We start from the raw sequence: 12,364 nt of genomic DNA on the forward strand, positions 1-12,364 counted from the left end.
TTATAATACATAATAATAAAATGTTTAAGTAATATGACATGTGATTTGACATTGTTAATCTGGTTATTTTCTTTCTCTTTTCTGGCTAGTAGACGTTCTGAATGTCCGGTAATGTAAACATTTAATAGCCAAATTGGCTGGTGAGTGAAAAAGTGAATTTCAATTTATTGTCGTAACGTAATGGTTTATAAAACTGGACGGTGTGGCCCCCTGAGGGGCGCAAGATGCTCAGTTTTATTTTTAATTTATCATAAATTCAGTGTAATTAAACATCAGAAAAATAAGACTGCTGAACAAAGGCACTATTTTGAATAATGTAATGTTTTGTTTAATTAAAATTCTAAGTTTGAGATAGTTTTTTATGAATATTCTTTGGAGGGGGGTTGCATGGAAAAAGGTTGAGAACCACTACCATAAAGTGTACGATTGTTACTCTGGTAAATATTTGCATTTCTTATCTGCATTTATGAATAGGGGTGTAATGCTGCGTTTACACCCACCTTGGTAGAGGCGTGAAGCGCGAGTGATTTTAATGTTAAGTCAATGTGAAGATGGAGGTCCTGTGGTGCGGATGAGGCGGTTGACGCAGTGCGCAAGACGCGTTTCCACCTCATTCGTGCGTCTAGCTTGCGGAATTGAGCGTTGTGCGCGGTATGCGCGAATGGTGCTTTTTGTGCATTTTGTGTTTGACGCGAATTGTCGGCTGACGCCCGAGTTGAAACATTTGAACTTTAGCGGACTTTCGTGCCGCGTTAACCAATCAGGAGCCTGCTTGCTGCTGTGGAGGCAGCCCCGCCCGGAGTCACTCATTCAACCTGAAGGAACGCTTGATAATGTCCGAAGCAGTCACGCGGAGCTATACAACACAAGTTCTTATTTCTATAGAAACAGGAATAAAAAAGACATCGCTTGGAAGAGTGTCAGTGAGGACATTGGGCAACCTGGTAAGTTGTAATACACATTTCACTTTTGAGTTATGTCATGTTTATTGACCCGCACCGTTTATTTTCCCCTTATAGTAAGGTTACCAAATACAAACCGGCAACTCTCTCAATAAATGCACAATCAACATCAGTCATCTTGCAAACAGACAACCACATAGCACTTGCCCCTCCCACAAGAAGCGGATTTTGCCTCTGATGCGCGTCAAATGCTAGAGGCGATTTTGACGCCTGGAACGCAGTTGGTGTAAACGCACCATAACGTTTAACCGTGCAAATGCGCGTTTTCTCAATTAATGAAATTGAATGAATTACGGTTGAAATCCCGGCACATCTAAACGCCAGGGGGCGCTTTAACGCAGAAACTACCTTTGTGCCACAGAAGATGTAGCATACAAACGCTATTCCAGGAAATGTCTACAGGAATATTTATATCGCTGTTCTTCAAATTGTTTCAGATATTTTCATGATAATAAAGAATATTTTGAATGATTTTATTTAACGAGTGTTGCTTTTTTAAATGCCCGTTATAAACGACTCAGACTCGTAATGATTTTAGATTGATAAGAACTTCCTACTGACCAAATGCCGTAGTACACGCACAAGATGTGCATGAAACAAAGAATGGCAGCCTTGCAATTCAGAATCGATTTCAGACAGGCATTTTTAATGGGACCCGCAATTGAATTGTTACATCCCTATTAATGAACGCCATTGCGACAAATACTACCGTAATATACTGTCTAAATCAGGGGTCTTCAACCTTTTTGTGAGCAAGTGCTACCACAATGAATAAAACAACCTGGGGTGTGTTTCCCGAAAAATGACATAATTCGCTGCTGAACCACCATAGTACGATGCATACAGTAGTTGGAGAAAAGAACCACCTTGTCACGACTGTTTCCCGAAAGCATAGTAACTTTGTCGCACATTCGTCATTTGAACCATGTTGGTTTAGTTGATGATGTCACGTGGGAGGTGAAGGACTAATTAATCTGTGCAAATCGATTTAATGCCAGATTATTGCTGTAAATAACACTTATTGCATCGGAATACTGATTTTGTTATCGTGATTTAGTTATCTGTTGTTTATTTTCAAGATATTTAATTCATGCACAAGTTCCCTCTTACGTCACTCCTACCAGGGATTCCCCAGGGTCTTAAAGCTCGTAGGAATAAGCACATGCGCAGTTTTCAAATGCAGCGCTTTAATTCTGTTTACAAACTTAAAGACAAAAATATTTTTTATATATATTTGGAATGATGGATATAGACTGTACAACATGTTTTTTGCTTATTTTGTTCAAAAGCATGATCAACGTAAGTCTACATAATATAATAACAAGAAACTATGCTTCTAACCACAGGTGAAAAGCTGTCGTTTACAACGACACAACTTTGCGATGCAGTTTGCGAATGTCCGCAGGAAAGATGGTTTCGGGAAACACCTGCATCGGTGAACTATGCTGAAACGCTGGAACTACGACCATAGTTGGCTAACGGTGCTTTCGGGAAACGCACCCCTGGAGAGCTACTTGTTTGATAAAGTCTACTTAAAACTCTTTTCTTTTACTTGTTGTTTTTATTTTATTTTACTTCTTTTATCGTTGTTTAAAATGTTTACATACATAAAAGCCAAGCTAATACAAAAATATGTAATAAAAAAATATTAAAATTGAGGCTATTAATAGAATGTGCTTCGGCAACATAAGACTCTGTTCGGGCAACCTGTTGGAGACCACTGATATAAATACTTCACAATTTTAAATAATACGCATTTACTCTAATGTTCAATACGCCACACCACTGAAAATGCAATGCATGCTTTGATGTCTTAAGGTGCAGTCCGTAAATATTGAAATTGTCTGTTTGCATGATAATAATAATAGTAAATAAATAAATAAATAAAATAAATCAGGCTAAAGAATGTACAATTTGCTAAAATCTTGCAATAAATATTGGCAGCATTGTATGAGGTCACTCCAAAGGCTTTGCTGAAAAACAAACCACAAGTAATAAATAATATTACACTTCAAATGTTACAATATACTGTCTGCAGTTTCCTGCCACACTGTAATCCAAGCACGATCTTTAGATTTGTTTTTGCGAGTGAACGGTGCAACGTCTAGACTACACGTGACACATGAACGCACCATCAAAAAAAATGAACTTGCATTGTTAACGTACTTGCGTAAAATTAATTTTCAGTACCCAAAATTGAGCAAGACATTAAATTTGTAGAGATGAAAAACATCTATTTTCTATTTTCAATCACAGGTAAGAAATTGCGTTTTACTTTTGAATACCGGTTGTAGTTTAAATGCGATAATAAGGTGCTTCACGGAGACGCACTTGTTGTGCCAACAGCACGAAGGCAATTTATTCACTTTGAAGAGGTGAGCCGGTATCTTTTCCTGGTTTCCATCGTTTGTGTGCTCATAAATAATTGCAGAGGTTGAGAGGAGAAAAGGACTGCGCATTAGCAAAACACGCTGCAGATGGGGACGGACGAACGGGAGGTGAGCGGGTTTGCCAATTCCCTCCCTTATTTCATTGTGTCCCTCCACAGATATGGTTAATTCTCCTTGGCTCACTTTCTAATCCAGAGTCATTTCATTATTTACGCACCCGCACGCACGCACACGTACACATAAAGGGCTGTCTGCTTCCTCTTCTGCGCCCGGTTCCTTCTCCCGGGGACGGAAACAAAAGTTAATTGAAATAAATGAACTGGGGAGTGAATCAGAGTTGATTACATCTGCGAGGTAGGAAGTGATGTTGATTACAAGTGGAGAGAGAGCGAGAGATTGGTGCTCTGGCTAATGAAGAGACAAGCTTGTCTGTTGCTTTTACGGAAGACATCACCGTTTCTCCGAAAAATTGCTTGCACACAAGGACAACAAAAAAAAGTCTCTTTAAAAGAATTGTTCTTTTTAATTCACTCATCGCTTTTTTCACAAATACAATAGACAGGCAACAGATTATTACTAACATTCATACTTTAGAATAACTGTACACTATGTAAAAACTTGTAGCAAAGACACTGTACACAAGAGAGGTCAGAGGTCAGGAGGGATTGAAGTTAATATAAAAACAAGACTAGTGATAAACCGATACACATCTGCTTTTTGGGTGACCCACAACTTCCCGCTTGGCAGATTTGATGTCTGCTGCCATTGGGGAAACATTTTGTTTACTGTGCTTTTGTATTTGCTAGTTGAAAAAATATATCGGTTGCCACTAGATAAGCACCATAATGGCTGTACACGACAGCATTTGATTTTCTTCTAAGTATTTTTTCTATCGTTTTGTATAACTCTTAAGCACCACAGGTGTCCTCTTCCCTTTACCTACTCCTGAGAAGACAATTTAACAATAAACACAGCGACAAAAAATATCTCTTTAGCACCACAGTATAACACATTTTGAACACAATAAACAAGACAACATATCAACACATGTACACTGCAAAACAGAATTAGGAACAATCTGAGGTTAAAGCCACAATATGTAAGATGTTTACCACTAGAGGCCGCTATTACACAATAACAAAGGCAGTAATATCATTGCGCCCGCTGCAGCCATGTTACGGCAGCAAAGTCCTAAAATTTTCCGTCGGTCTTAGTACACGATATAACTACAGAAGAGTCTTCTTTTAAATAGGAAGTTTTAAATAGGAAAAATATTAAAACTTTGGTTATTTTTTTGCGCGATGCTAATTGTCTAATAAGATTCAATGGATTATGCTAAGCTATGCTAAAAGTGGTACCACCAGACCCGGAGATCAGCTGAATGGATTCCAAAACAATAAAAATCAAGTGTTTAACTCTAGGGGAGCTGGAAAAAAGGGGAATGTCCCTTTAAAGGCGTTATGAAGGAGAATGGGACGATGGGAGATGTTGTTTTCAGGTATGGAATTCAATAATCATTTTAATGAATGAGGTAATTATTTAATGTTTTTTAACTGAACGTTTGATCACATTATTTGATGCCATCGTAATGAATTAGCTAGATGCTATAACCTCCACTTTTGCGTTGGTCCACTTGTTTTGCCAAAAGGATGAGAATTACTAGCCTGGCTCCGCCCTCCTACATGCTTCCGCTTAAATTTCATTTAGCTTCAGTACAACGTCTGGGACTACTGTGAAGAGTTTCAGTTTCTCCGGCAAAAATCTGCAGGTCCAATCAGCGAACAGAGGGGGGTGGCTAAAAAAGATGACGTTAAGGTCGTGCGCCGGACTGAGTTGTAGTTCAGTAATGGCTGCGGGAAAAGATGCGAGCAATGCTATTAGGTCCGTTGTGGCAACGCTGCCGAATATCCAGAAAATAACAGCCGGAGCAAGAACAAGCTTTGCTAAGTTTTGTTGGTGGCCATGACGTTGTGGTCCTCCTCCCCACGGGGTTCGGGAAAAGTTTGATTTTCCAGCTCGCTCCATTAGTGGTGAAGGAAATGGCTAACGCTAGTGGTGCTAAGCCTATGCGCATGACATACGTCACGACCAAACGTTAGCGATTGGTTATGGCAGATTCAGAGTGACTCTGGGGAGATCCAATAGTTCAACAGAGGACCCTCCATAACGGAAGTAACGCTTTGCAATGGAGCGTGCCCAGACCCTCTGTACAAATGAAATTCATGTACGAGAGTCTGGTTGGACCAGGCTAGAGATTTACAAGGAAGACAAGGGACAAGACAATATTTAAAACAGGAACTTCTTTGGATTGACAAATGCTTGGGAACTTTTGGGATATTGTACACAACTGCAATAAATATTAGGGTGACCATACGCGCCATTTTTCCGGGATGCGTCCTTGCCAGGATTTCGGGGGCATCTTTATGGAAGTCCTTTTTGTCGACTGCATACGTCATCGATGTTCTCAAATTTCAGTTAAAAACAATCATTGTAGTTTTATTCTTCGACAAATATGACTTGCGGAAGACGCCAGGACGCGTCCCGGAAAAATGGCACGTATGGTGACCTTATAAAATATATCACACTGTGTAAGTGGTCATTGGATCATTTATTACAAAAATCTTACATATTGTGGCTTTAATGACTAAGATATTAAAGTAATCGCGAATTCATGTAAATAAGCTTGTACAAAAAAAATAAAGCTTGATTTACTCAGATTGGCTCAGCTGGTCTATCAAGCCTGTCGTGTTACCAAGTGCCTAAAACCCATTTAAAACCTGACAAAAAGTCAGTCTGACAAGGGATGGAGACCAGCTAGACCAAACAAACCAGCTTAGGCTGATTCAAGCTGTTTCATAGCAGGGTCATTAGTTTAAGGGTCCGATCACACCAAACGCTTTTATGGCAGTTGCAGGCGACTTTTTTGAATGATAGGCAGTGAATGTTATGCGCGCTGCTTATGCCACAGCACAATTTTTTTGAAGGAGCACTGAAAGCGGAAAAACACCTGACGTCATTCGCGTCTTTTCCCTGTCTAATTGAATGAGAGGAGAGGCGGGCTTTCCGTTGTGGTGACAGAAGTTTATAGTTGTTTGGAACAACCGAGACTGCATTCACTCGCTCTCTCCTGCGTGTTTGTGCACCTCTCCATTAAGGTAAGTGCAAGCATCCTCTTTTTAAAGATTCTGCATTTAAAACGCGTTTGGTGTGATTGGCCCCTAATGCTAGTATGACACTGTCGCTCACATCCACCAATGTCATCGGCATTCATTACCAGATACACATGAAGCAACTCAGCTGTGTGAAGTACAGTTGATAGACTAGCACCACCAAAACATGAATTACTGACAGGCAAACATACTAGACGGCCCGCTAACAAGACAAACAGCTTAAGTGAACGCACTACTTTACATATTAATAAGCAGCTGGGCTCCATTAGAGTCCCGCGTTTTGAAAGCTGGGGCCTTATTTAACATTGTTTATGCATGCGCGTACACTGATTAAAGATGAGTAACACTGCAAGTTTGATGTGACATGAAATATTCGAGCTGAGAATTACAAATAGACCAGGGCGTATTTTCTTGTCAAAACTGGTGAAGAGGTATAACTTTGCCTCCGATGGCATCTCGTTGCAGTCGAGGCAGGAAAATGGGGTTTAGAAAAATATCTACTCTTCAGTGGTGATGCCGATCCCTTGAGTTGCAAATTAATTCAAACTCATCGCTATCGAATAAGACAAATAAACAAGATATGCTTGGAAATCCAACAACTACGCCGTGGGCTAAAAAGGTCTGTAGCACAGATAAAAAATTCGAGCCGGGAATTAGTTTTTCCATGTCGTGCTTGAAGCAGTTCTTTGAACTTTGGTGGGTTCGCGCCTCGTAAATGAATCCACAGGTGAGTATAAAGCAAAACCGAAAAATGATAACAGAAGAAAATTAAAAGATGAAAGACTTCCCTTTGAGAAATGTGAGGCTAGCACCCTTGAATAGCCACTTGGGTTAATTGTGGCTTGCATTCGATGTTCAAAAGTCATTATAAACGCCCACATATTACATACATAATAAATATACTGTAGCTCATGGCTTTTATTCTTCAGTCCTGTGATGAGGTGTTTGGTGTTACCCATTAAAACACACTGGGCCAAGATGGAATCCAAATTTCTGGTTGTTACTCCCAAAGTCTGATACGGCTACATCCACGACCGGCAGCAGCTCTGATCGAGGAGAGTCGATCTGCAGCACTGTCCTTTCTTGACCCTTTCGCGTCTGTGGGAAATTAGAAAAGAGCTTAAAGAAGGTTGATGGCTTTGAATACACAGTTTGAGAGAAAAGGTTTTGATAGTGTATTTTTGCTGTGGGATGAATTGCTGAGTGTATCCCCTGAGATGCTTTGCTACTGGATAATGCATTAAACTGCTGCTGAAGCAGGCTTACTGTGCTGCTATTTTAAAAATACCCTGTTCTGATCCTCCTTAGACATTTGGCTAATTGGATGATTCATTAAAACCCAAACAAACTTAATGTCGGTGTTCTTTCTCATGAGTGTTGGACCATTACGAAATTAACCATGGTTTTACTAACATAGTTAAACCATGGTTACCACAAAATAAACCCCACGATTACTGAAGAGTCGTGGCTAGCGTTGAGTGTACATCTGTTTTCGAGTGCACTTGATAATGACCACTACAAAATGGCTGTTCCTCTAAATAGTGCACTGTATAGTAAAGGGCAGTGGTTTTCAAACCTAGGTTGTGACCTTCAGGTTGGCCGCAAAAATTTTAATCTGGGTTGCCAGGATGATGTCATAGCATTTGAATTGTTCTCTAGATCATCGCTCGATCACATAAACTATAACATAAAGAAGCACCTGCTGTTGGTAATACATGATTCTGATTGGCCAGTGCACGGCTGTGGCGAGTAAGACAGCCAACCCCACTAGCCACTTTGGCAGGTTGAATATCATTTTTTGTAGTTTACTTAAACTACTATGCGATATTGGAAAAGTACAACTCCCATGAGCACTCCCTGCACCCAGCACAACGTACAGTAAGGGTTATGATGGATTTTGATTGCACGGGATGCAGTCTGAGCTACTTTGGGCAACAATAATGCCCTAGACATTTTTTCATGCACCTAAATATAGGATATGATCTATACTGATATACTTGGTATATACCAGCTAATAAATGTAGTCTTAATTTGGGGGGTCAATCTGTATTTGAAAGTGAATCTGCATCTAATCTAGCTAAATCAAGTAAAATTACTCAAATTAAAGTGATTTTAAGATGCCAAAGTCATGTTTACAACGGATTGGTTTAATCATATAAAATGAATTTTACCAACAGCAAAATTGTGGCCAGTAAAAAATGTTCGGAAAACAACTAAACACTATGGCTGGTGAGCAAAAAAGTTAATGTCAATGCCTGCAAAGGTATTAATTATATCATAACTTGTAATAATTATATCATAACTTTAAACATATCCACCGGCCCACAAAGGAAAATTTCCAGGTAGTCCTGATGGCGCGTGCATGAGAGAAAGCTATATGGGTTGCGTAATCTTTTTTTAAGCTCTTTCAAAAGTTTGAAAACCACCCTTAAAAAAATGTCTGGACATTGGTTGCACATGATTAAATTATGTTTTCTTAAAATGAATTTAACATGAATTAAAATTAATTTCATTTTAAGAAAACTTGATTCAATCATACCGAGCCCCTAAGGTGACATTGGAGCTAAAACAATCTAAAGTTTAGTTTCATGTGCTCACGTGAAATTTTCATGTGCTCACGCAAAACTTTCATGTGCAGAATTTTTTTTAAGTTTCGTTTTGCGTGCGCACATGAAACTTTTGCACGTTAAACTTTCTTGTGCGCACATGAAACTATCGTGTGCGCGCATAAAAGTTTCACTTGCACAAGCGAAACTAAACGCGATAGTTTCACGTGCGCACGCAATAGTTTAACGTGCGCACGCAAAACTAAACTTTATTTAATAAAGTTTATTAAAGTTTATTGTCCTTCCTTTAATTTTTGCTCAATGTCCCCTTAGGGGCTCCGTACAATCATGTTGAACTGGTGAACATAATACAATTACGTAGATTCAAATTTATTTTTAAAGAAAAATCATTTTAAGAAAACTTAATTCAATCATGTGCAACCATAGATTTTTTCAGTGCACTAGTATAACGGCCTATTTCGAACACAGCCATGTTTACTACAAAAAATAAATAGCATGGTTATGGGAAACAAATGCATAATATATGTGGACACCCAAACATCATAGCCAAATGTGCTTGTTGGTTAAATATTTTCAAACCATTGACTTTAATAGTCATTCTGCCAAAACAGCTTCTGCTTTTCTGGGAAAGCTTTCCACTGGATATTTAAACATTGCTGTGGGCATTTGTTCCCTTTCAGACACAAAAGCATCAGTGAGGTCAGGCACTGATGTGGGGCGATGGGGTCTGGCTCACAGTTTGCATTTCAATTCATCCCAAAGGTGTTTAAGTCTGGGCTTTGTGCAGGCCGGTTGAGTTCTTCTACACTAAACTTAGTAAATCATTTCTTTTTGGACCTTCCTTTGTGTACGCCAGTAGAAGAGGTGGGCTACAAAGCTGCAAAATTCCCTGTATGATGTTGTGTAATGAGGTGTTTCTGGCGGGGAATAAGTTAATATATAGCTTGGATAAAAGCATGTGTCAAATGCGTGAATGCAATACATTCACATTTCATCAGTATGCGTTTCCTGGAAATCGACCTTTGCATTTTTAATGCAGCTGCTCAACCAACCGAGCATCAAGCGCACGTACGTAATTTCATACAGAAGTCATCTTACCTGACAACCATCGTACAGTGATGTGATGAAGGGGGATTTGGCTTGCGTCATCTCCTCGTCGTTGCTTCCGCGGAAGCGCACGGCATGCTGGTGGCCGCGACTCGTCAGGTCGTACCAGCCGATGGAGTTCTGGCAGGTGTAGGTGAAGGTCTGCCTGCCTGTGGCACTCAGGAGCTTCAGGAAGGTCAGCTGGACCACGGGCACAGGGTTTCCATCAGCATCGATGTAGGAGAACTGCAGCAATGTGGAGAAACATTCAACTTAATCGAGGATGACATCACGGACACAACATCCATGCAACAACCGTTTTAATATTTAATGAAGTTGGGAGAGAGTGACATCTGTCTGACTGAATCTCTATAACAAGGTCACATGTCACACCTTACGAATGCGCTAGGACTGAAACGAGCCTTAGCTGTTGATCTCAGCCATGACTTAATGAGTCAAGACGGATGGAGGTCGGCCATACGCACCCAAGAGAATTTGGCCAGGGGCGTCTCGCACAGAGCCGCATATAAATTCCATCACATCTCTTTACTAGTCAAGACGTATCATTCATTTCTTTATTTTTATCAGAAACAAACATCCGTTGATTTATTCATCTGCTTGACACCTCTTTTCACCATTAACTTAAGAGTAAAACAAACAAGTCTACCACCAGGCAACACATTCCCATCCACTATAGACACAATAAAGAAGAGCTGCTATACAAAAAAGTGATCTAAGATCCAAACTGAAGAGATGTTGACAGTCAGACATTAAAAATAAGAGGAAAGCATTTGAAGAGAACGGCACCTGCTTGCCCTTTCTATACTGGCTGTACCAACTGCCCGGTTTTTCTTTGTTCCAAGCAGCCAGCTTCACCTGTACAGAGAGATGAAGAGACAGATCAGACATGTTTTTCTCCAGACTCCCGAAAGCCTGTTGAACTGAGACTGCAGGAAGACGTGTGTAGTTTCTCTAAACGTGCTGTAGTATTCACCGTTTCAAACCGCTTGTCGGGGTGCAGGCAGGTCTCCCCCTCTGAGGTGAAGTTGCAGAACACCCTGATGGAGTCTCGATTGCAGCCTTGATTCGGATCGATCCAATATTCACCTATAAGGGGGGGATTGCAGACACTCTTTAAGGTTGATGTCTGTATAAAGCTGTATTTTTCCTGTTCCATCTTAATGTGCACAGACAACTAGTAAGCTATTTTTAGGATGATATTTCGAAAAATGAAAATCAACTTCCTATGACAGGGCATCATGATATTACAATTCTGCCTGATACAGTTAAACTGATAATAATGTTTTAATAATCATTTCCATGTTATGGCCAATAATTGAAGAATTTCTCATCATAAAAAAACTATTTTAATGAGTGGTGGGCAAAGATTAATCCCATACAAAATAAAAGTGATTAAAATGTCTGATTAACTTTTGGGGAAAATATCTGATGTGTAACATTACATTAGATCCTTGCATTACAGTAGATCTTAAAACTGCCTGTGTATTAATGTCAATCAAATAATAAAAGAAAGAAAAAAGTTTAACATCTATAGATATTGTTTTTGACTTTGTATCAAATCTATATCTATATTTATATATATATATATATAAATTAATAAATAAATAAATAAATATATTTTTCTTAAATATATACATGAATGTGTGTGCATTTATATATACATAATAATTATACACAGCACAAACTCATATGTAATAAAAAATACTTTTATTTAGTATGAGATTAATCTAGATTAATCTATGCCCAGCATATACATATGTTAATGTTTCTTAAATACATACATGAATGTGTGTGTATTTATATATGTACAATAGGCTTTATGCCCAGCTGCACTACTTCCTGAACTTCAGCCAGCTCCTTGTTTCCTGTCTGCCATTATTGGACAAACTGATTAATCCAGGTGTGCCTGACCTCAGTAGTCACAACAACAATAATCAGACACACCTGGATTAATCAGTTTGTCCAATAATGAAAGACAGAAAACAAGGAGCTGGCTGAAGTTCAGGCAGTAGTGCAGCTGGGCATAAAGCCTATTACACAGACTCACATATTATGCAAAAACTCATTTTAATTTTGTATGCGATTCATCGCAATTAATCTTTGCCCACCACTAATTTTAACACTTTTAAATTCAACAACTTAAGGGCTCGTTCACATGTCGCGCCTAA

At 39.3% G+C, this 12,364-nt stretch overlaps 1 protein-coding gene across 1 annotated transcript in view; it reads right to left on the reverse strand.

Annotated features, from left to right (window-relative positions):
- Positions 1 to 3,853: 3,853 nt before the first annotated feature.
- The window catches only part of col5a3a (collagen, type V, alpha 3a), an 81,174-nt gene continuing 72,663 nt past the window's right edge, over positions 3,854 to 12,364 (reverse strand). The window contains exons 64-67 of the mRNA XM_065263411.2: positions 11,170 to 11,282; positions 10,983 to 11,051; positions 10,188 to 10,421; positions 3,854 to 7,620 (exon numbers count right to left, since the gene is read on the reverse strand). Coding sequence (XP_065119483.1) covers positions 7,474 to 7,620; positions 10,188 to 10,421; positions 10,983 to 11,051; positions 11,170 to 11,282 — 563 coding nt within the window. The 3' untranslated portion in view covers positions 3,854 to 7,473. The remainder of the gene's footprint in view (positions 7,621 to 10,187; positions 10,422 to 10,982; positions 11,052 to 11,169; positions 11,283 to 12,364) is intronic.

Source organism: Paramisgurnus dabryanus, chromosome 3 (genome assembly GCF_030506205.2).
Source record: "Paramisgurnus dabryanus chromosome 3, PD_genome_1.1, whole genome shotgun sequence".
NCBI classification, from domain to species: domain Eukaryota; kingdom Metazoa; phylum Chordata; class Actinopteri; order Cypriniformes; family Cobitidae; genus Paramisgurnus; species Paramisgurnus dabryanus.